Below are 21,083 nucleotides of genomic sequence, written 5' to 3'. Positions count from 1 at the left end.
CTAAAGGTAATGTCAGTAATAGCAGTGTTGCTTCTGTTTGGGGAATATAGCTGAGGCATAAGAGACCCCCAGCAAAAGTAATGTTTTTTTTCCTTCATTTAGGATGTTTTGTTCGTTTATAATCAGTCTTTATAATATTAGGAAACCCAACCTTAAAGTGCCCCTATTCTCCGTTATACAATAGATTTACACGCATCCAAAGTCAAAAGCACTTTCATTTTCTCATAATGTACACTGCATATCACCTCTTTTCTGAAAACGGTTCGTTCCAAGATTCAGTCTTTCAAAACCCCTCTTTTTCTTTTCTCAGTTCTGATCTCAGTTCTTTACACACCATTCTGGGGCCTATTGCACAAAACTAGGATATGGGATTAAGCGATTGGTCAGATGGCTCAGTCTGTTGTGATCTACTCTGCTCTGATTGGTCAGATGGCTCAGTCTGTTGTGATCTACTCTGCTCTGATTGGTCAGATGGCTCAGTCTGTTGTGATCTACTCTGCCCTGATTGGTCAGATGGCTCAGTCTGTTGTGATCTACTCTGCTCTGATTGGTCAGATGGCTCAGTCTGTTGTGATCTACTCTGCTCTGATTGGTCAGATGGCTCAGTCTGTTGTGATTGGTCTACTCTGTCCTGATTGGTCAGATGGCTCAGTCTGTTGTGATTGGTCTACTCCGTCCTGATTGGTCAGATGGCTCAGTCTGTTGTGATTGGTCTACTCTGTCCTGATTGGTCAGATGGTTCAGTCTGTTGTGATTGGTCTACTCCGTCCTGATTGGTCAGATGGCTCAGTCTGTTGTGATTGGGCTACTCCGTCCTGGCTGGTCAGATCCTGTCTGTTTTGAATGCCGTCTATTAAAGGTGCCCTAGAATGCTTTTGAAACAATATGTTAAATTGTTCTCTGATATCTAAATAAAGGGTATGTGGCTTATTTAAGGTCAAAAATTGTCCAGATGCGGTTTTACAGGTCCATTATATCCTATTGTTCCAAGTATGTAATGCTCTGTTTTTTGCCTTATTTGGAAGGGTCATGAATATAATGCAGAGTTCTGCTCTGTTGGGCTGTTTAACTCCACTGCTGCTCAATTACAGCTAACACATCTACCATCCGTCATGGCAATGATTTTACAATGATAGCTTCTCCACTTTGAATCACGATCTGAACTTGGTAGCAAGTAAATATGTTGTGTGTACAGTAGAGTACTGATTTAAAAGTTGATTTATTTAGCCAAACAAAGTAATGTAGAAGCCACTCAAATGTCATGTTTATACTCACCGCTGCAAAATAATCATACTTCAGTTCTGAAAAATGTATATTTATTTAACAAATTGACTAGATGCGTTGTCAAATGATCGTTTCAGCTTAGATGTTGAAGAAGGTGTTGTTAGCTACAAGGATCGAGTGAGCGATCTGTAGAAAACTAAACAGTAGTAGTGAACGTAGTTATGAGCTGATGATGAAATTTAGGCGAATTTAGATTTCACTCCGTCAAAAGGGGTCGACATACGTATCTACTGTTGTATTTTATAACAACACTGGCAGGAAATAATATTAACCTTTGTCCTTTGACAAACTGTTATGTGAGCTACTTGGAGTTTCCAATGGTTACTTTACTAGAATCTTGCGTTGGATCTAGAAAACACAGGGATATTATCGTTAATGTTGTCTTACAAAGAAACTTTCAATTTAACCAGAAACGGGTTCGACAGTCAAGAAGTGGATAAAATCACTACTTACTGTTTGCAGGAATATGGTTGGAATCGACCCAACCATATCAGACGCTGAGCAAATCCTGCTTGATATTGTCCAGGTTAGAAAAACTGTCCGTGGTGAAATGGGCAGCGCAAACAAACGATTTTGAATTAAATTGTTGCGGTATCCGAATGTAAATAAACATCATACAGAACTGTTTACATTTTTTATCTGTGAGAAGGGTATGAAAAGTCCTCACATCCCGCAGTTCCGTCTGACAATGAACATTGGCTGGGATGAAAATGTACATATTAATGATCCCAGCGATTGCGCCACAGTTGGTGTTATGTTGAGAATCGCTTGTTTTTTCGTGGTGTTTTTCACAAAAGAAATTTACATATGAAGGAGGAGGCAATGGTGTTTGAGACGCTGTATGTGATGTCCATGTACTGAACTCTTATTATTTAACTATAGCTAAGGTTAATTCAATTTTTCATTCTAGGGCGCCTTTAAAGATAGACGACGGCAATCATCCCTCCTGGGCTGGTGCTGCTCTTCTCTCTAGTCATTTGGCACCTAGTCTTAGAGCTAAACCTTGACTCACTGGGGCCCAGGTTAGGAAGCAGACAAACTGGCTAAACCAACCATCTGTGTCTGTTCCCTGAATTAGTGAATACAAAAAAAAAAACCCACAAAAAAACCCCATTAAAACCATTCAACAGTAAAAATATAATTGATGTCCAACAAATAAACAACAGATATAATACAGATAAACAAATGATAGAAATTTGGATGGCTGAATAGTCGATTCCTTTCTCCAAAAGTGCTTTTAGTTAATGATATGATTACAGATAATAATCTAGATGTGCTGTGTTTAACAGAAACCTGCCTAAAACCTGACGACTACATTACTTTACTATAGTCCACCCAAGATTATTGTTATAAACACGAGCTGCATCTGAAAGGTAAAGGGGGAGGTGTTGCAGTAATTTATAATAATATCTTCAGCACTACACAGAAATCTAGTTTCAAATATAATTGTAATATTCATGTAGACATAATATTACCGTAAAAAAATACGATTTATTTCCCCGCCCCCCATTTAAAACAAAATAATTGCAAACTGTACATATATTTTAAATATATATATTTATTATATTAAATTAAAGTGCATGAACAAATTTTTCTTTTTTTTTCTTTATCTAACTGAAAAGTCACTGTGCAGTGAGCAACAAAGATTGTTAAACATCCAAATTATTTATACTGTATTTGGATTGAGCTAATAAACAACAACAAAATCCTAACTAAAATAATAATTATAACATTATTGCATTAGTATTTGTACAACAGTGATATATTTCTTAAGGGGTGGGAGGGGGGGGGGGAATGCTGTTTCATGCATACTGAGCTTTTTACACTGTTAAAGACTTGGATTCCCATCCTAAACATAGACAAAGTGTCAAAAACTAATGTTGGACGTTTGATGGAGTATTTCTGTGTCAAAAATACTCCTTCCGGTTTCTCACAAGTTTCGGAGAGTTTTTTTAGAGTATGGGTCTACTTGACGTTACTAGAGCGGAAGGTCCTTGTATGGGCCGTACAGGCTCTTCTCCTGGTAGGGTGCGCGTGACTAGAGCGAGAGAGGAAATGCACGCCCATAAACACTCCCGCCGCGCTCCACTTTATTCCTATGGGGGACATCAAGCGACTTCAACGCTTCAGCACAGCAAGTCACTGCTGTCAGGACTTCACCAAATCATACCATAGAAGTGTGTTTTTGACGGCACGGTCCCAGCGATAAAGGTTCGGTCATGCTTTGGAAGCAGCCGGTGAGTAAAACTGCTTCAAATGTCTGTGCTGTTGGCTCGTCGTGTGAGTAAACATTAGAAAACGTCACGATCGCGTGCTTCGTCATTCAAATGCGCTAACGGTTACTCCATTGTTGTTCTGTATAACGTTACACTAGTCTGACGTGCAAAACCGTTTTGCTTGCTACTGCTAAGGTTTAGTCGCATACAATAGTCCATAAACCGAATCATGTCCTCATAAACTGCGAGTAAACACACAAATGTTGACAGGCCACTAAATACAGTACATACCACAGAGATGGACGTCCTGCTCTCCTGTTCAATTTATTTCAGCCTCCGAATGATTCTGGATCATATATCTATTAGCTGAGATCGATAGCCATGGGTTTCTTCACGCTTGAGGACGTCACCGCTTTGCGCTCTCGTCATTCTTTAGCTCCGCTCACACGATACGCCCCCAGGCGCTCTGTGTTTTCCGGAAAGACTCGGTACAGCCTATATTTCTTTTATGAATATAAAGACTTGATATGAAGGATGCAATACTACTCTATAGGTACTCAAGATTGACATGAGATTGACTGAAACTGAGTGTTTCACCCCCCCTTTAAAAATAAGATTTTTGGAAAATATGATTCAATTTAACCTACCAACTCAATTTTTAAATCGCATCGATTTTTTCCCCAGCCCCATGTAGACAATGATAAAGATGCATTGGGATTGGCATTTAGAGACATTCTAAACTCTGTTGGTAACATGTATCAGGACCCACTCATCGCCATAATCATACTTTAGACCTAATACTGTCACATGGAATAAATGTTGATACCACTGAAATTCTGCAGCAGAGCGATGACATCTCAGATCATTACCTAGTATCATGTATACTTCATTTAGCTAAAGCTGCAAAGCCATCCCCTCGCTTCAAATATGGCAGGACTATCACCGCTGCGACTAAAGATTGCTTCGTAAATAATCCTCCTTAATCAGTTTCATCTCCTCAGCATCTCAGATAGCATGAAGGAACTCACTGCTGCAAAATAAACTATTGACTCTCTCTGTTCTAGCACTTTTTCAATTTGTGGAAAGAGAGCATGAGTGCTAGCCTGACAAGCCAGACCCACATCAAGATGTTTGCGGGCAAATTAAATTTGCTGCCGCTAGGGTGCGTCTAGATTTCTAGGCTACATGAGTGCATACAGAAAGGAAAAACAGCTTGATCTGCTTATTTCTCGACTCTCTTCTGAGTTGATTCTTTCTTTTAGGATACAATAACTTTATTTTTCAAACAGCTATATTACACACTGCATGAAAGTTTATTTTTAAAGCAACGTGGCGCTTTACCATAACGATGTTGTTCTTGTAAAAACTGAAAGACCATCAAAAAGCCCTGAACAGAACATAAGGGTTTATTTAATCTTAATTCAGTACTTTATTATTGCTTCTTACATCAAAATAATTCACTGTTAGAAATAACCATTAGTCTTATTTTAAGAACATCCTAGTTTGAGTTATATGCACTGTTTTAGAAAGAAAGAATAGTCAGAACCTCTATCTGTTGAGAAAAAAAATATTCTAGTTCTTTTCGTCCAATCAGGAAATTGCTTTTGGCAAGACCATGAGCGAAGAGGAAGAGGTGCCCTTGATGAAGAGCGAAAGGGCCGGCAGTCAGAAGTCCAGCTGTGACTCTGCCCTTCAGGTGCACCTGTATTACAGCCCCAGCTTAAATTCAGAGACTACTTTCCCTGTCTACACCGGATCCATCACAGCGGAAAGTGTGTGTTTGATTGCTGCAAAAGAAAGCGGTGAGCATAAATGAGCTATAATCTGCTCCTCTTATAATTAAATACATTTAAAATAGTTAAGCACCATAAATATTACAATAACCTGAATTGAATATTTATATTTTTAGGAATTATTCCTGTGTTCCACAACCTGTTTGCTCTGGCATCAGAAGATCTTTCATTCTGGTATCCACCAACTCATGTATTTAAGAGTGAGGAGAACATCAAAGTTCACTACAGAGTGAGGTATAACACAGCTGTAATAATCATATTTTATTTACAAATATCTTACTCTAAGGGTGTCATTTTCATTCAATTTTAAAATTCCTGTTATGTAAATATTTTATTGTTTTAATGCATACATTTTTTCATTAAAAAAATACTATTATGTTTTTAAAATAATAAATTAAAGGGTTTAATAATCATCATCGTGTTCACACACCCTTATTCATGGTGTCATTTCCATTACAAACAAACTTGGTCACCAAGAAGGCATCAGTGTCTGTGAAGAACATACTTGAAGGGTTAGTTTACCCCCCCCCCCCCCCCCCCCCAAAAAAAAAAAAATTGTATTCTGTAATTAAATACTCTCTTTCATTTTGTTACCAACTCATAAGAACTTTTTTTCATCTTTAGATTTGATTTTAAAAAATATATATGATGCACAATAACAAAATATTTGTATAGTGCTTCTTTCCCAATCATTTTGTCAAAATATGCGAAATATATTAACTTGACTAAGACCAATTAGAGTTGGTAAGACAAAGGAGGTCAGTGTCATTTCCATCACCATCATTTGCACCGCAGAATGTCATCAAACACAATATATAATTTGATATGTAACGGAAATAACATGGAAATTACCTGCAGATTTTTTTTAACTGAATTTTTGTGGTGCACTGATATCATTTGTTACATTTATATAGCACTTTTCTAGGCACTCAAATCGCTACATAGAAGGGGGGAAACTCATCCATCAGCAACGTGCAGAGGAGACAATCGTGTATATATATATATATATATATATATATATATATATATATATATATATATATTTTCAAATTCCTGTTATGTAAATATTTTATTGTTTTAATGTATATATATATACACCTTGATGAACAGGGAACAATGGGCAAATTTGGCCAGGATGCCGGGGTTACACCCCTATACTTTATAAAAGGACATCCTGGGATTTTTAATGAACACAGAGAGTCAAGACCTCGGTTTAACATCTCAGGACGGTGCTCTTTAACAGTATAGTGTCCTCATCACTATACTGGGTCATTAGGACCCACACAGACCACAGGGTGAGCCCCCCCGTCGGCCTCACTAACACCTCTTTCACCAGCGTCCTATATTTCCCAGTTGGTCTCCCATTCAGGTACTGACCAGGCTCAGCCCAGCTTAGCTTCAGTGGAAACCAGTCTTATATAGCACTGATAACAATGGCCAACAATGCATGTCTGCTTAGCCAGCAGCCATATCACCCTGTTGCCCATTGCTATCAGTGTTATTTATTGTTAACTAAAACTAATCATTCAAAGTAGCTGAAATAAAATATAAATATCAGATTTTAAAAAAAGTTTGTTAAAGTGCTGTACTAAAATGACTAAAACCTGCTGATTGCTAGTGGACAAATAAAACAATAAGAGTGAAAACTGTTTCTGTGATTGAAAGGCTTTTCTTTATGTTAAAGGTTTTTCTTCTCAAGCTGGTTTGGTCAAGGGTCCAGAGCATCGTATCGCTTTAGCCTCAGCAGAGGACGAATCTTTGCAGTGCTGGACTACTGCGTCGTTGATTATGTTTTTGCTCAGGTATGTATAGCACAATAATCTGCCATTGGCTTCCCAAAAGGCAAATTAATTATTTTAAAAACCGTATGTGAATGTGAAATGTACATCCAGTATTATGTGTCTCTATCCTGAATTTAAAAAAAGCTACCATAAAACTGCTCACTAAACTGTTTAAGATAATTTTCTCTTCACCTCTGACTGAACTCTTGTCCTGTTTTAGTCCCGCAGTGATTTTGTGTCTGGATGTGGCTGGATTTCTCCTGCTTTGGGTTTGCAGGAATGTTTGGGTATGGCAGTACTAGATCTGTGGCGTATGGCCAAAGAGAGAAACCTGAGCGTTAGTGAGATCTGCAATACAACAAGGTATGTTACAACATGAGAATGGAGAAAGTTTCGTATAAATTGACGGATAGAAATTTTCTGTGCATTCAACACACTTTAAATGTTCAAGTTGCGCTAACCACTGCAAACATCTCATTCCAGCTACAAGTCCTGCCTCCCTGAGACTCACAGACAAGATATACAGCGTATGAGTCGGCTAGCACGGTATCAGATCCGCAAAACGCTGAATCGCTTCTTAAAGAAGCTGGGCAAATGCTCAGCTGGAGAACGCAGCCTGAAGCTCAAGTACCTGATGGAGCTGAGTGCGATGGAGCCATCTTATGGTTCAGAGAGCTTCAGTCTGCATCACTCTGGATGGTTGGAGCAGAGCGAGCAGCAGAGAGTCATAGCTGTTCAGGTGTCTGGAGAGGGAGGGATTCAGATACAGACCACGGAGAGCCAGGTAATCTAGAAGAGTATCCGTTGTGATGTTCAAACAGTACATCTGTGGTGTGATGTTGTTTTAATACAAAAGTTCAATAAACAAGAGCTTAATTTCGAGTAACTTACATTTTAGACACAGTATTCCCAGTTACGTTGTCTATTTTTGCTCCGCCAAAGAAAATAGTTCCTAACACAATGCGTCTAAAATCGCATACTCTCGAGTAGTTACTTATTTTGAATCAGTAATTACTTAATGACTGCTAAAAAAAGTGTGTGTGTAGTACCCAATCTGGACGTACTACATTTTCCATGTTTTCATTATCATGTGACTTATCATGTGACCTGCATCATTTATGTCACTTCAATGCCGTTTACAAACCCTCTCATGTGGCCTCTTGGGATAGTAAAGTGTCCACCATATGTACACTTCAGAATCTCTACACTTTTTTAATTAAAAAGTTAATTAAAAAGAAATGAGAAGACAATGAATTAAATAAGTGGTCTTGTTAACGCTTCATAAAGTTGTATCTATACCCTGCTGTTTAAAAGTTTGAGGACAGTATGATTTCTCTTTTTTATTTTTTTGAAAGTTTTATTTTATTAATGTTATTTAATATTATACTTTTATTCAACATGGATGAATTCAATTGACCAAAAGTGGCATTACAAACATTTATAATGTTACAAAATATATTTCTATATACTTTAAACTTTCTATTAATCAAAGACATATGTAACACGGTTTCTACAAAAATATTAAGCAGCTCTAGCAATTTGAAAGTGATTGCAGTACCAGTTTTGGCCACAATCGTACATACACTTCCTTTAAATAAATGCAGCCATGGTGAGCACTTTTAAAAAAAAAACATTTAAATGGTAATGCATGTAAAGTACATTAGACATTCAGAATAATTTGCCCTCTGTTATTTACCGAGCTCCTTCTGGTACCATTCACAGGAATGGCAGACGTTCTGTGATTTCCCCCAGATCACAGACATTAGTATTAAACGTCTTTGTCAAGAGCAGATGCCCCTGGAAGGAAGGGTGGTCACCCTCACACGCCAGGACGACCAGTGCATGGTAGTGGCATTGCAGTCATTTATTAAATTCATTTTTGCAAAGGCATAGATCGCCCAAAACAAATCTTTCATTAATTACTCACCCTCATGCCGGTTCAAACGTTGGCACTTTGAAGTTCATAGAGATCTTAAAACAAATCCATATAAATTATGCATGTAAACCTATTGCTGTTTAGTCAAACTTTCTTAAGAGACTCAATCTCTTTATATGATGAACAGATTGAATTTAGGATTTCATTCACATTTCTGGAGGGACAGAAAAAAAATCTTGCGGGTTTGGAATGACATGAGTGTGAATAATTAATGACAGAAATTTGGGTGATACAGCATTTAACACAAACTCTTTAGAAAAAGGAAGTAAACTTTTACACTGATGGTATCAGTGTCACTGACTCATCTTTCATTATGATTAACCAAAGCTTGCTACAGTTCTTGTTTAGTTCTTTTTTTTTTTTACATTTTCTTGTTAGTTATTATTTTTCTGTTACATAGCAGTTCGTTTTATTTTAAATTGTGCATTTTGTTTTTCTTTCCACCAATAGGAGGCTGAGTTTCAGACACTAACTGAGGCTCTTTCCTTTGTATCTCTGGTTGATGGATATTTTAGACTGACTACAGATTCGACTCACTATTTCTGCGCAGAGGTTGCTCCGCCAAGCTTGCTGGAGGACATACAAAATTACTGCCACGGCCCAATCACGTACTACACAATTTCATATATACCCATGTGGTGAAATTAGAAATGAAATGACTAAATAATAAGAAAAAAATTTGTTTGTGTGTTTTCTAAAGGTCAGAATTTGCAGTGCACAAGCTTAAGAAAGCTGGAGCCAAAAATGGGATGTTCCTGTTACGTCACAGTCCCAAAGACTTTGACAAGTACTTCCTCACTGTTTGCATACAGGTACCAGATTTGCTGGACTCACACAAACATTATAAAGCACCAAGCATTGGGTTTTCACAGACAGTAAGTAAATAAAACAGCATATAAATGCAAACTTCAAATGTGTTTAATTCTGATTAATTCTGACTAATCTTATATCTCACTTCTTAGCAGTGTTGGGGTAATGCTTTACAAATAACTTGCATGATGTAATCAGCTTAACTCCTTACTTAATACATTTAAAATTACAATTATATTTGAGTTACTTTTTACAGTAAAGCACAATACTTTTCATTTAAAATAATTTGCTTAAACATTTTTTAAAACTACTGAATTAAAATCCTCTCTTCTCCAAAACAGTCACTTACACACTCATGTGTGCGCAGGAACAAGCAAAAAGTACAAAAGTAACAAAACATCACTTTTACCTTTCAATAAAAAGATCTGTACAGTATGTTATATAATCCATAATGTGAAGATATATTTTGTATGGCATACATACCTCTGGGGGGTCAGGAATAAGTGGTCAGAATATAATAATATTCTAAATGTGTTTTAAAAAGTAAATGAAGGTGTATAAATGCATTATTATGATAAACATTTGCAAAAAAGTTGGAGAAAAAAGTATTTAAAAAAAGGCCTAGAAAAACAGCAAGCCTCAGCCAGGTGTATCGCAAAGGTAACGGAGCAGATTACTTTCCATTAAAATTAACTAAATAACATAGTTACTTTTTAAAAGACACTGACAACAAAGCTTCTTAGTATTATTATAATGTGATTTTTTTGACGCCAGCATGACCGTTCTTTTTTGTTCTACAGATTGGCTGCATTGTTAATGACTAAACTCCAGTGTTATTTTTCTTAACTTCTGGATGTTCCAACAGACTCCTCTGGGGATGGATTACAAGGACTGCCTGATAGATAAAAATGAAAAGTTCAGCCTGGCCGGGATCCAGAACTCATTCTGTTGTCTAAGACAGCTCACAGACTTCTATCAGCACAATACACTTCTCATGTCAGACATCCCCGTCATCCTGGGCAAGTGCTGCCCACCCAGACCAAAAGGTATAAACATTTCTGTGCATTATTTGCTTTTGTGTTTATCTTCTATAAAAGCTCGAGAGCAGGAATTTTTTGTAATTGTTTTCTTTTTTTTTAAACATTTTCTTCATATTTTTTATAGATATATTATTTAAGTATTTAATATATATGCATGCTATGTCTTGTCTTCCTTGCAGAACTTACCAACATGATCATTATTCGTAACAGCAGTATGACTGAGATGCCCAGTTCCCCCATGTTACAGAGACAAAACCCAAGCCACATGCAGTTCCACATGATTAAACACGAGGACCTCACCTGGGTACACATTTATTAAGGGTTATTTTAAATGCATTTCCATGAATGAAAGGCATCACCATTATTTATTTTGAGCGCATAACAGTGTATTCTTTTTTTTTTTAAAGGGTAAGTTCACCCAGAAATGAAAATTCAGTCATTAATTGCTCACCCTTATGTTCTTCGACCCCCCGTAAGACCTCCGTTCATCTTCGGAACACAAGTGAAGATATTCTTGTTGAAATCTGATGGCTCAGAAAGGCCTTCATTGACACCGATGTCATTTCCTCTCTCAAGACCCATAAAAGGCACTAAAGACGTCGTTAAAGTCTGTCTCACTACAGTGGATCTACAATCATTTTATGAAGCAATGAGAATATTTTTTGTGCGCAAAAAAACAACAACTAAATAACGACTTTTATAGTGATGGGCCGATTTCAAAACAAAGCTCTGAACTGTTATGAATCAGCGTATCGGTTCATGATTTGGATCGCCAAAGTCATGTGATTTCAGCAGTTTGGCGGTTTGACACGCTATCTGAATCATGAATCGATACGTTGATTCATAACCGTTCAAAACTTTGTTTTGAAATCGGCCCATCACTATATAAGTTGTTATTTAGTTGTTGTTGTTTTTTTGCGCACACAAACTATTCTCATTGCTTCATAAAATGATTCTAGATACACTGTAGTGAGTCAGTGCTTCTAATTGACTTCATTTTCCGCCGTTGAAGTCTATGGGGTCGCTGTGTCCATTTATTTTACTGTCTATGGTTTCAGGCAGGAATTCAGAATCGATTCTTTCTTTTATGAGACAATAACTTTATTTGTCATGCACTTTAATCTTTAAAACTGCTGAGACCTTTTACATTGACAAACAGCTATATTACACACTGCATGAAAGGGTATTTGAAAGAGCATAATAGGGACAGCTTAAATGTATATATTTTTTATTATTATTTTCAAACTATAGTGAATGACTGAAAGCGACTGGAAGTGTGAATTTTACCAACAATATGTCTAATCTCAAAATGACTCAAGTCAAGCTCCTTCATTTCTATCTTTTAACAGAAGGAAAGCTTAGGCCAAGGTTCCTTCACACATATCTTTAGAGGCGGAAAGACAGACCAGCGAGATGGAGTGACACACTCCACAGAGGTGCTTCTGAAGGTCCTGGATGCAAATCATAAAAACTGCTGGGAGGTGTGTATTCATTCCTGGAACATATGCTGAATGTGGTTATTTGCGTTGAAAAGACAATTCCCTATAAACTCTTACTCAAATATTTACTTTGCATTGGAGAATATTGCACTTCCTATTAATTGACAACTCACTACAATGTTTTAGTGTACTATAGTATTTGCAACTTGGAAGTCTTGGAAATAATCTTCAGTCTCTGAAACCAAAATGTTAAAAAGTGATGTAATAAAGACCTTGTGTAATGAATAATGATTACACAAAGTTCCTACGCAGCTCGAAAAAGTAGGAATTTGATTTGAGTCATTTCCAGGTCTTAATAAGTCTGAATAAGGAGAAAATGGTGTTTTTAGACTATTGCCCAATTCAGCTTTCTAAAATATAGGGGAAAAAATAAAATAAAATAAAATAAAATAAAATAAAATAAAATATAATGCACCATACAAGCAGTGTTTTCATGGGAAAACTTTAGTGGTCATTTAGTGATTGTGAAACACGCCGTTTTCATAATGTCATAACATAATTTGTCTTTACCATTAGCGAGTCTCTTTTGAACTTCAGACTTCTCTTTGCCATGGTGATTGTGCAAAATCAAACCACATTTACAGTTAATTTTACAGTTTACAGTACATTTCAAACTCGTAGTTAAACATTTTATGCAGGTTATAAAGTTTTTTAGGTTTTTTTCTCAGCATATATAAACACATGTTGTCACTTTCAGATATCTATATTTATACTATACCAAATACAATGCTGAAAATAATACTGAAAGAAATAATACTGGTCTGAAAATCTACAGAGGTTTTGATATTTGAGTCTGGAAAAGTGTGGAATTTAGAAATGTAAAATGTGTAGGAACCCTGTATTTTCAGCCATTTAATTATGACTTTAATCTTCCCGCTATATTCAAGTCTTTTTTTGAGGCGGCCAGTTTGATGAGTCAAATTTCCCACAAGCACCTTCTCCTGGTATATGGCATCAGCGTGCACAAATCCAAAAGTAAGTGTGCATCTTTAAAAGTCATGTAAAAGCACTCTTAGGAGACACTCTTTTATCAAAGTGTAAGCTGAAGAGGACAAACCCTATAAAAGCAATTAAAAGTCTGTGTAATGACCTCAGCTCTTTAAATCATCTTAAACTCTGAGTAGGTTTGGAGTATCGTTGGTAATGCTGGTTGCCTGTCAGAGTACCTGTGAATGTAACCATGTCTCTAAAGTGTGTCCTCCCCGACCCCCGCAGACATCATGGTGCAGGAGTTTGTGAAGCACGGCGCATTGGACCTGTACCTGAAGAGGAGCACGTCTCTCTCAGTCAGCTGGAAACTAGACGTGGCAAAACAACTGGCCTGTGCGCTCAACTTCCTGGTGAGAAATATGCATGATAAATTGGCTACCAATGACAAAATACAGAACTACAGTATATCAGGACAATATCAGTTCTCGGTTTTAATTTATTGGTATTGGTTGCTATTTACCAGTCAATACTAAATATAACATTTTTGACACTTGTCTTATTGGTTTTAGCTAGACCTTTTTGCATATTAGCGCAAACCCCTATTCATAATAAAATATACAATATATATACACCATTCAAAAATGTTGACTAAATAAGGATTTTTGGAAAGTTTTTTTTATGTTTACTTAAATCTGCTTTTATTTGATTAAAAAAAAAATACAGTAAAACATACATATAATGTAAAATATTGTTACAATTTTAAATTATTTTCTATTTTAAAATGTTATGTATTATTGTTATGGCGAAGCTGAATTTTCAGCACTACTCCAGTCTTCAGTGTCACAAGATCCTTCAGAAATCGTTCTAATATGCTGATTTGCTGCCAAAGAATACATTATATTCTTTAATGAATAGAAAGTTCTTTGTAATAAAGTAAAAGTCTTTGCAGTCAGTCACTTTTAACCAGTTTGTTGCGTTCTTGCTGAATAAACCTATTAATTTAACATAAACTCAAAGGTAACGTTAGTTCATCCAAAAATGAAAAATGCTGTCAGTAATTACTTACTCTCATGTCGTTCGACACCCACAAGACCTTTGTTCATCTTCGGAAAACAAATGAAGATTTTTTTGTTTAAATCCGATGGCTCAGAAAGGCTTTCATTGACACCAATGTCATTTCCTCTCTCTATAAAAGGCACTAAATACGTTGTTACAAAGCCCATCTCACTACAGCGGTTCTACAATAATTTTATGAAGCGACGATAATATGTTTTGTGCACAAATTCGAACGGTTATGAATCAACGTATCGATTCATGATTCGGATCTGCGTCAAATTGCCAAACTGCTGAAATCACGTGACTTTGGTACAACGGTTCTTCTTTTTTTTAATCGGCCGATCACTAGGCTACTATTTAAGTTATTTAACTTATTTCGTTTTTTAAATAGTTTTTTTGCCCACAAACACTATCCTCGTTGCTTCATAAAATTATAGTCACTGTAGTGAGACGGACTTTTAACGATGTCTTTAGTGCCTTTTATGCGTCTTGAGAGAGGAAATGACATTGGTGTCAATGAAGGCCTGTCTGGGCCATCGAATTTCAACTGATTTTAACAAAAATATCTTCATGTGTCTGAAGATGGACGGAATTCGTACGGGTGTCGAACGACATGAGGGCACGTTTTTTGTGGTGAACTAACCCTTTTACATATTCACTGGTAGTGTAGAAAGGTGTATTCTGGAAAGGCAACCAAATATTCAGAATTGACAAGAAGTTATTTGTGCATCCCAGCCCTGATTTCGGCAGTGGTGCAAGATTATTTTTCTTTTGTCTGTCATATGCAGGAGGAGAAGAATATTGCACATGGGAATATTTGTGCAAAGAATCTGCTGTTAGCCAGAGAGGGTGACCCTTCCTCTGATAACTCGCCCTTCATTAAACTGAGTGACCCTGGCATCAGCATGGCAATGCTGGGAAAAGATGGTAATTATATTGAATGAACACCTATATGAATATCAAAACAATGTACTCTTCTAGAATAATAATAGATTCTTTATTTAGCTCTAATTAGAAATTAATTGCACCATGGCTTGAACATTCGCTTTTGGTGAAAACATGCAATAAATAATATGCATGATATATGTTTTAATGCATTATATATATATATTTCATAAATAATTGTAACTAAAGTTTAAAGGAAATGTGTTATTTGTCATGTGATTTAGTGCATTATTCTTTTTTAAGCTGTAGCAATTAATGTATTATAATGTATTATAACTGTGGTTACAATTATTTATGAAACTATATAATGCATTATAACATACAAATACCTTTATATTGTAACGTGTTTTTATGGAGATGTGTTGTGCCAACTATTTACTTATGAATTAAATAATGCCCTTATTGACATTTTTGCCTGCTGAATGTATGCACTTTTTGTCTAAATCTAGCTGATGGTGTATTATATTTACACCATAACATGATTGTATATAAAAGAATGAAATGCACATTTCTGTGAATCCAGTGGTGTTGGACAGAATCCCATGGGTGGCGCCAGAGGTTCTGGACACACTTGAGATTGAACTGGAGTGTGACAAGTGGAGTTTTGGAACAACGCTGTGGGAGATTTTCAACGGTGGAGAAGCTCCACTGCAGGGCCTGGACCTCATACAAGTACAGACACCTCACATAAATATAAATGGAACATAAATGAAATACAACATCATAAATTAACTTCAACTTTTCTTTACAATGTTACACATTAATAGATAAAGGTCACCACAACCTTTAAAAATGTGTGTGTTACGTAATGTGACTCCACTACTGTGGCTGAACAGTTGCTGTCCTTCCTTGTATCCAGAAGCAGCAGTTTTATGAGCATTTCTCAAACCTGCCTGCGCTGGAGTGGACTGAGCTGGCCGACCTTGTCACTCAGTGCATGCAGTACCAGCCTGAGATCAGACCGTCCTGCCGGAGCATAATCCGACAACTTAACAGCCTCATCACTTCAGGTAGGTCTACTAACACACAGATTTTCACCAGCTCCCTTCTCATAATGACTCTGATGTGCGTGATCTGCTCAGTTTAAGTTTTCCCATTCTTGAAAGAAAAAGTGGCAAATAGTCTTGGCTTTTAAGGCTGGTTACCACCCCTTGAGGAAGATCACTTTCTTTTTCACATTTAAGTTCTCATTAAGTATCTCATTTATGAAATAAATGTATGTATAAATCTCTAATATAATACATATAAATGTAATTAATAAAGTGTATATATTTAATAGACAATAATTAATAAATAATATTATTTGATCATTATCACTATTTATCATTAATTCCACTTATTTATTAAACGATGTGTAGGCCTACATCTCTTATATAATATAGATATGAAATTTGAATTTAATTTGAAAGGAATAAAATTCAAATATGTAATATAATATTTAATACATACTGTATTAGTAAATGTTATTTATTACTGTTTGACATTTAAGGGATCAATTTAAAAATGCTTTAAATGTATTAATAATGTCCACTTATGTATTAAATTATGTATAGGCCTACATCTCTTATATAATATAGATATGAAATGTGTAACTAATACAAAAGGAATAAAAGCACTATAAAATTTAAATATTTAATATAAAATTTAGTACATAAAGATTTTATTAGTAAGTGTTATGTATTACTGTTTGACATTGAAGGGCTATATTAAAATATGTAAAATATTTACTTTATTAAATACATGGATCATTGTTATTTTTGTGTAATAATATTTTTTTCCCCCATTCATTTTAATGGAACAGTTCATTGTTACTCTGAAATGTAGCTTTTTATTGAGGGACAAATGGCTGCATTACATATCATCCTGTTATATAAATATATAAAAATGTCATAAAACATATGGGAACATAATGAAAAGCTATCATGACAGTTCTAATCATCATTCTGTAGATTATGAGATACTTCATGCGACTGGCACACTGCCCAAGAGTGATGGCTTCTGGAAAAAAACGAACATGTTCAAAAAGCAACAACGGGATGTTTTTGAGGAGAGGCACCTGCGATTCATCTCTATTCTGGGGAAGGTAAAATGTAAAATGCATAGAGAAACATTCCACCCATAGAGAGTGCTGTTGTACATTTAATAACACAGCTCTGTAGCCTGTTGAGCTTGTTTTTAATGGACACAATTTGCATACAAGCTAGTCATTTAATTTTTTTTCCTTCAAGATACTGATGCTATAACTTAAAGTCAGTTACATAGAAAGGTAGATTTGTATCATTTGGATCCCAAAAGTAAGACTTATTTACCCTTGTTTAGACTAGTTCTTTAGACATAGTTTTGAACATAGTGGCTAATACTGGCTATGTTTATGCAAATGGATGATGTACTTTGCTATTTTCATAATTCACAGTTTGATTTTTTAACAAAGCGTAATGATCATTGGTAAAAACTAAAATAAAGACTGATGGGTTTCTGTGTACGTGTGTGTTTAGGGTAATTTTGGTAGCGTTGAACTTTGTCGTTATGATCCGTGGGGTGATAACACTGGAGATCTGGTTGCTGTCAAGGAACTTCAGTCTAACAAACAAGCCACCATGGCAGATTTCCAGAGAGAGATCCAAACCATCAGTTCCCTGCACTCTGACTATATTGTCAAATACAAGGGCATCTGCTACAGTGCAGGTCAGACTACCTTTGAAAATACAGATCCATTTACAATCTGTACAGTCTGCCCATTTCAACGTACCTTATTTCTGAACTCTTCACAGGTCGACTCAGCACAAAACTGGTGATGGAATATCTTCCGTACGGCAGTCTGATTGGATATATGGAGAAAAACAGACAGAACGTGTGTATCCGCAAACTGTTGATCTTTGCCTCGCAAATCTGTAAGGTACAAACAGACTAACAAACATATGACCAAACCTTTTGTTAATCATACAACTGGTCAGATTAGCTTATTTGAATTGGCGTGTGGAGCTTCACATTTCTAACCAGCAATGTAACTTTCATTTGTAGGGAATGGAGTACTTGCAAAGCATGCGTTACGTTCACCGCGATTTAGCAGCTCGCAATGTCCTAGTCGCCAGCGACTCTCTGGTGAAAATCGCTGACTTTGGGCTTACGAAGATCATTCCACTGGATAAAGAGTACTACCGTGTCACGCAGCCAGGAGAAAGCCCTATTTTCTGGTAACAATTACATTAAGCTCTTTGGAGTTCATCCAGACTACACAATTTGCTGGGCATGATTAAGCATGAATTAATGCATATTAGTGCACCTGTATTGAAAAGTGTTACCTTGATTAGTGTGCATTTAACCCAACAGTGAACTGAATGTTAATGTTCTAATTGCACAAATACAGTAACATTTTTTACAAATCAACAAGTAAATATAAAGGCTTATTCACACCAAGCTGACAGATGGCAACATACACTTTATCAGATCGGGTTTCGTTGGAGTCTGTTGGAGCTTGTTTTCACCAACTGAACTTGCTGAAACTGAATCAGTGTTGACAGATGCATTTCTTTCCTGTTTTTAACCTGTTAAGCTGAATCCCAACTTTTGAAAAAATCCTAAGAAATGCATACTCAGACTAAAACAAATACAGTTTGTGAAACCTTTGCACTAAAAGCATAATTATGGTCTCATTTGAAAGCAGACACCTGGCAGTTTATTATCATTAAAGTCAAAATGATAATATTTTGTATAATCAAAAATAGCTATAATAAGCTTCAAAGTTTTGAAAAGTTATTAGAAATTTATTTTTATGAAATATCTTTATGAAAATAAAAAATAATTCCTAATGATTATCTATTCAAACTGTTCTATTCAAACATCATTTCTAAATCAAACCTCTCACTTTACCTTCCCTGAATATATCAAATGCATTTCGTCCAAATAAGCATTTCAGTAGTTTTACATTTAGAAAATGTTCATAAAAATTAAGTATTTGCTCAGTGGCAGGTGCATCTAGGGCAGGCTAGCATGTTAGCTTAGCACACCTTAAAATGTATAAGATTAAAATCATGTTTTATTCAAAACTTACTTCATATCACTTTATACTTTATGAGTTGAGTGTTTTATATAACAATCTGTGATCTCATGTAGCTTCGGGTCAACACCCAACATGGCATAAAGAACATGGCCTAACCCTAACCCTAAACCAACATGGCATAAAGAACACAGACCAACCATATATTGCCGCGATTGTGTGTTTATTGTCTTCAAACGTGTCTATCTGCATGCTATAGCGATCTGAAGATCTCTGGCAGCTGTTGTTTATGCATAGACAGTAAAAGAAATGGACAGGTATCCCATTGACTTCAACTGTGGAAAAATGAGGCCAATCAGAGGCACTCACTTCCTGATGGCTGAGCGAACTGCGCAGGCTCAGACTGAGCTTGACAACATAGATGTGACGTAAGCAACCTGTCAGCGCACATATTACAGTATTTCGCTGGCAGTGTGAATGGACCAAATCTAGCGGCCCGGGAACAAATGCCGGGTCGCATTATCCGTGTATTTGCCGGAATCGCAGTGTGAAAGGGGCTTCAGATACTGAAGCTTTCGCGCCTCGATCGTCCCCCGGTGACCGGTCCCAGTATAGCCGCCCCTCTGTGTTTTCTAATGGACGCGAGGCAAACTAAACAATAAAATTACACTTCAAATATTTTTTCCCCAAAGTTAGTTTATGTCATTGAAGGCAGTTATCATCACGATGATTTAATTTCAAGTGTTCGTTTTTAAAATAAGTTTAGTTTTAGTTAGTTATCTGATGCTTTAAAAACGGTAGGGTGTGACGTCATGATTGACAGCTGAGATGGACGGCTTCTCTGAGTGAAGTTGTCACTGAGGCACTAACGGACTTTTTTCGGACTTTTTAGGCACAGATTGGTGCTTTAGCTTTATTTTCTATATTTCCATAACTGTTTATTTCACACCAACATAATGAATTGTTCTGCATCTGCGAGAGTGTGGGAGGGCTTTTGATATCGCAGCTGTACTTCCTGCTCTACTTCCTGCGCTCTACTGCGCAACTCCGGTCCCGAAATCGCTACTGCGCAGACTCAGTCCCAAGATGTCTGCGCCGTGCACCCCGCCTGAAAGCTTCAAATATGGCAAGCGGAAACGGATGATGTCGAGTCGTCCATATTTTTTTACGGTCTATGCAAATGACGTGCATATTACAATCAATTATTACTCCTGGCACATATTAACACATTACGGTCACTATAAGACTTTGAGATTAAAACAGAGGTAAAAAGAAATAAACTTTAGTCTTAGATCTTTTTAATGATGTATAGTTTGTCAAGGTAATTTTGAGCTAATTTAAGCAAAGAGAGCTTCAGTGCGTCCACGTCCTCGTGAACGATTCATGTTGTTGTTTTTTTATTTTTTTTTTTACATGTTGCCTTTCATTCTTTTTTTGTGTTTTGTTCTGTGTCCTGTTCAGGTATGCACCTGAATCGATTTCAGAACTGAAATTCTCCCACAAATCAGACGTATGGAGTTTCGGCATTGTTCTACATGAGCTCTTCTCTTACTGTGACATAAGTCGAAACCCCAAAAGGGTGAGTAAATTAAGCTCCATACAGTAATGGTGCCACTACTGTATGACTACAGTCACCTTGAAGCTTGCGTTGATTAACATTCATTCAATACAAAGTGGATGAATGATTGTCACTGAGCTTCAATGGCCCCTTTTCAAAAAAATGAAAATACTGCCATCACCCCAACTCGAATGACCTTAATGTATTAACTTTCTAAACCCTGCTTTATTGTAAATCA

General features: G+C 36.4%; 1 protein-coding gene across 3 annotated transcripts in view; it reads left to right on the top strand.

The window, feature by feature from the left end:
* Positions 1–21,083, top strand: part of jak3 (Janus kinase 3 (a protein tyrosine kinase, leukocyte)) — an 87,678-nt gene that overhangs the window by 1,118 nt on the left and 65,477 nt on the right. For 2 of the 3 annotated variants that reach the window (XR_010897583.1, XM_067414210.1), the window contains exons 2-22: positions 5,095–5,302; positions 5,410–5,527; positions 6,978–7,095; positions 7,295–7,437; positions 7,558–7,858; positions 8,797–8,919; positions 9,461–9,618; positions 9,711–9,885; positions 10,686–10,866; positions 11,040–11,164; positions 12,210–12,341; positions 13,247–13,334; positions 13,575–13,699; positions 15,134–15,272; positions 15,814–15,962; positions 16,150–16,300; positions 17,240–17,373; positions 17,786–17,975; positions 18,062–18,186; positions 18,312–18,484; positions 20,749–20,866. Coding sequence is in view for 2 of the 3 variants with exons in the window: in XM_067414210.1 (XP_067270311.1) it covers positions 5,116–5,302; positions 5,410–5,527; positions 6,978–7,095; positions 7,295–7,437; positions 7,558–7,858; positions 8,797–8,919; positions 9,461–9,618; positions 9,711–9,885; positions 10,686–10,866; positions 11,040–11,164; positions 12,210–12,341; positions 13,247–13,334; positions 13,575–13,699; positions 15,134–15,272; positions 15,814–15,962; positions 16,150–16,300; positions 17,240–17,373; positions 17,786–17,975; positions 18,062–18,186; positions 18,312–18,484; positions 20,749–20,866 (3,153 nt within the window). In the remaining variant the exon portion in view is untranslated. The remainder of the gene's footprint in view (positions 1–5,094; positions 5,303–5,409; positions 5,528–6,977; positions 7,096–7,294; positions 7,438–7,557; positions 7,859–8,796; positions 8,920–9,460; positions 9,619–9,710; positions 9,886–10,685; positions 10,867–11,039; positions 11,165–12,209; positions 12,342–13,246; positions 13,335–13,574; positions 13,700–15,133; positions 15,273–15,813; positions 15,963–16,149; positions 16,301–17,239; positions 17,374–17,785; positions 17,976–18,061; positions 18,187–18,311; positions 18,485–20,748; positions 20,867–21,083) is intronic. The other variant, XM_067414211.1, reaches the window with a different exon arrangement.

Source organism: Pseudorasbora parva, chromosome 13 (genome assembly GCF_024679245.1).
Source record: "Pseudorasbora parva isolate DD20220531a chromosome 13, ASM2467924v1, whole genome shotgun sequence".
In the NCBI taxonomy this organism is placed as follows: Eukaryota; Metazoa; Chordata; class Actinopteri; order Cypriniformes; family Gobionidae; genus Pseudorasbora; species Pseudorasbora parva.
The sequence above is the reverse complement of the archived record's forward strand: the minus strand, read 5'-3'. Positions and strand labels throughout refer to the sequence as shown.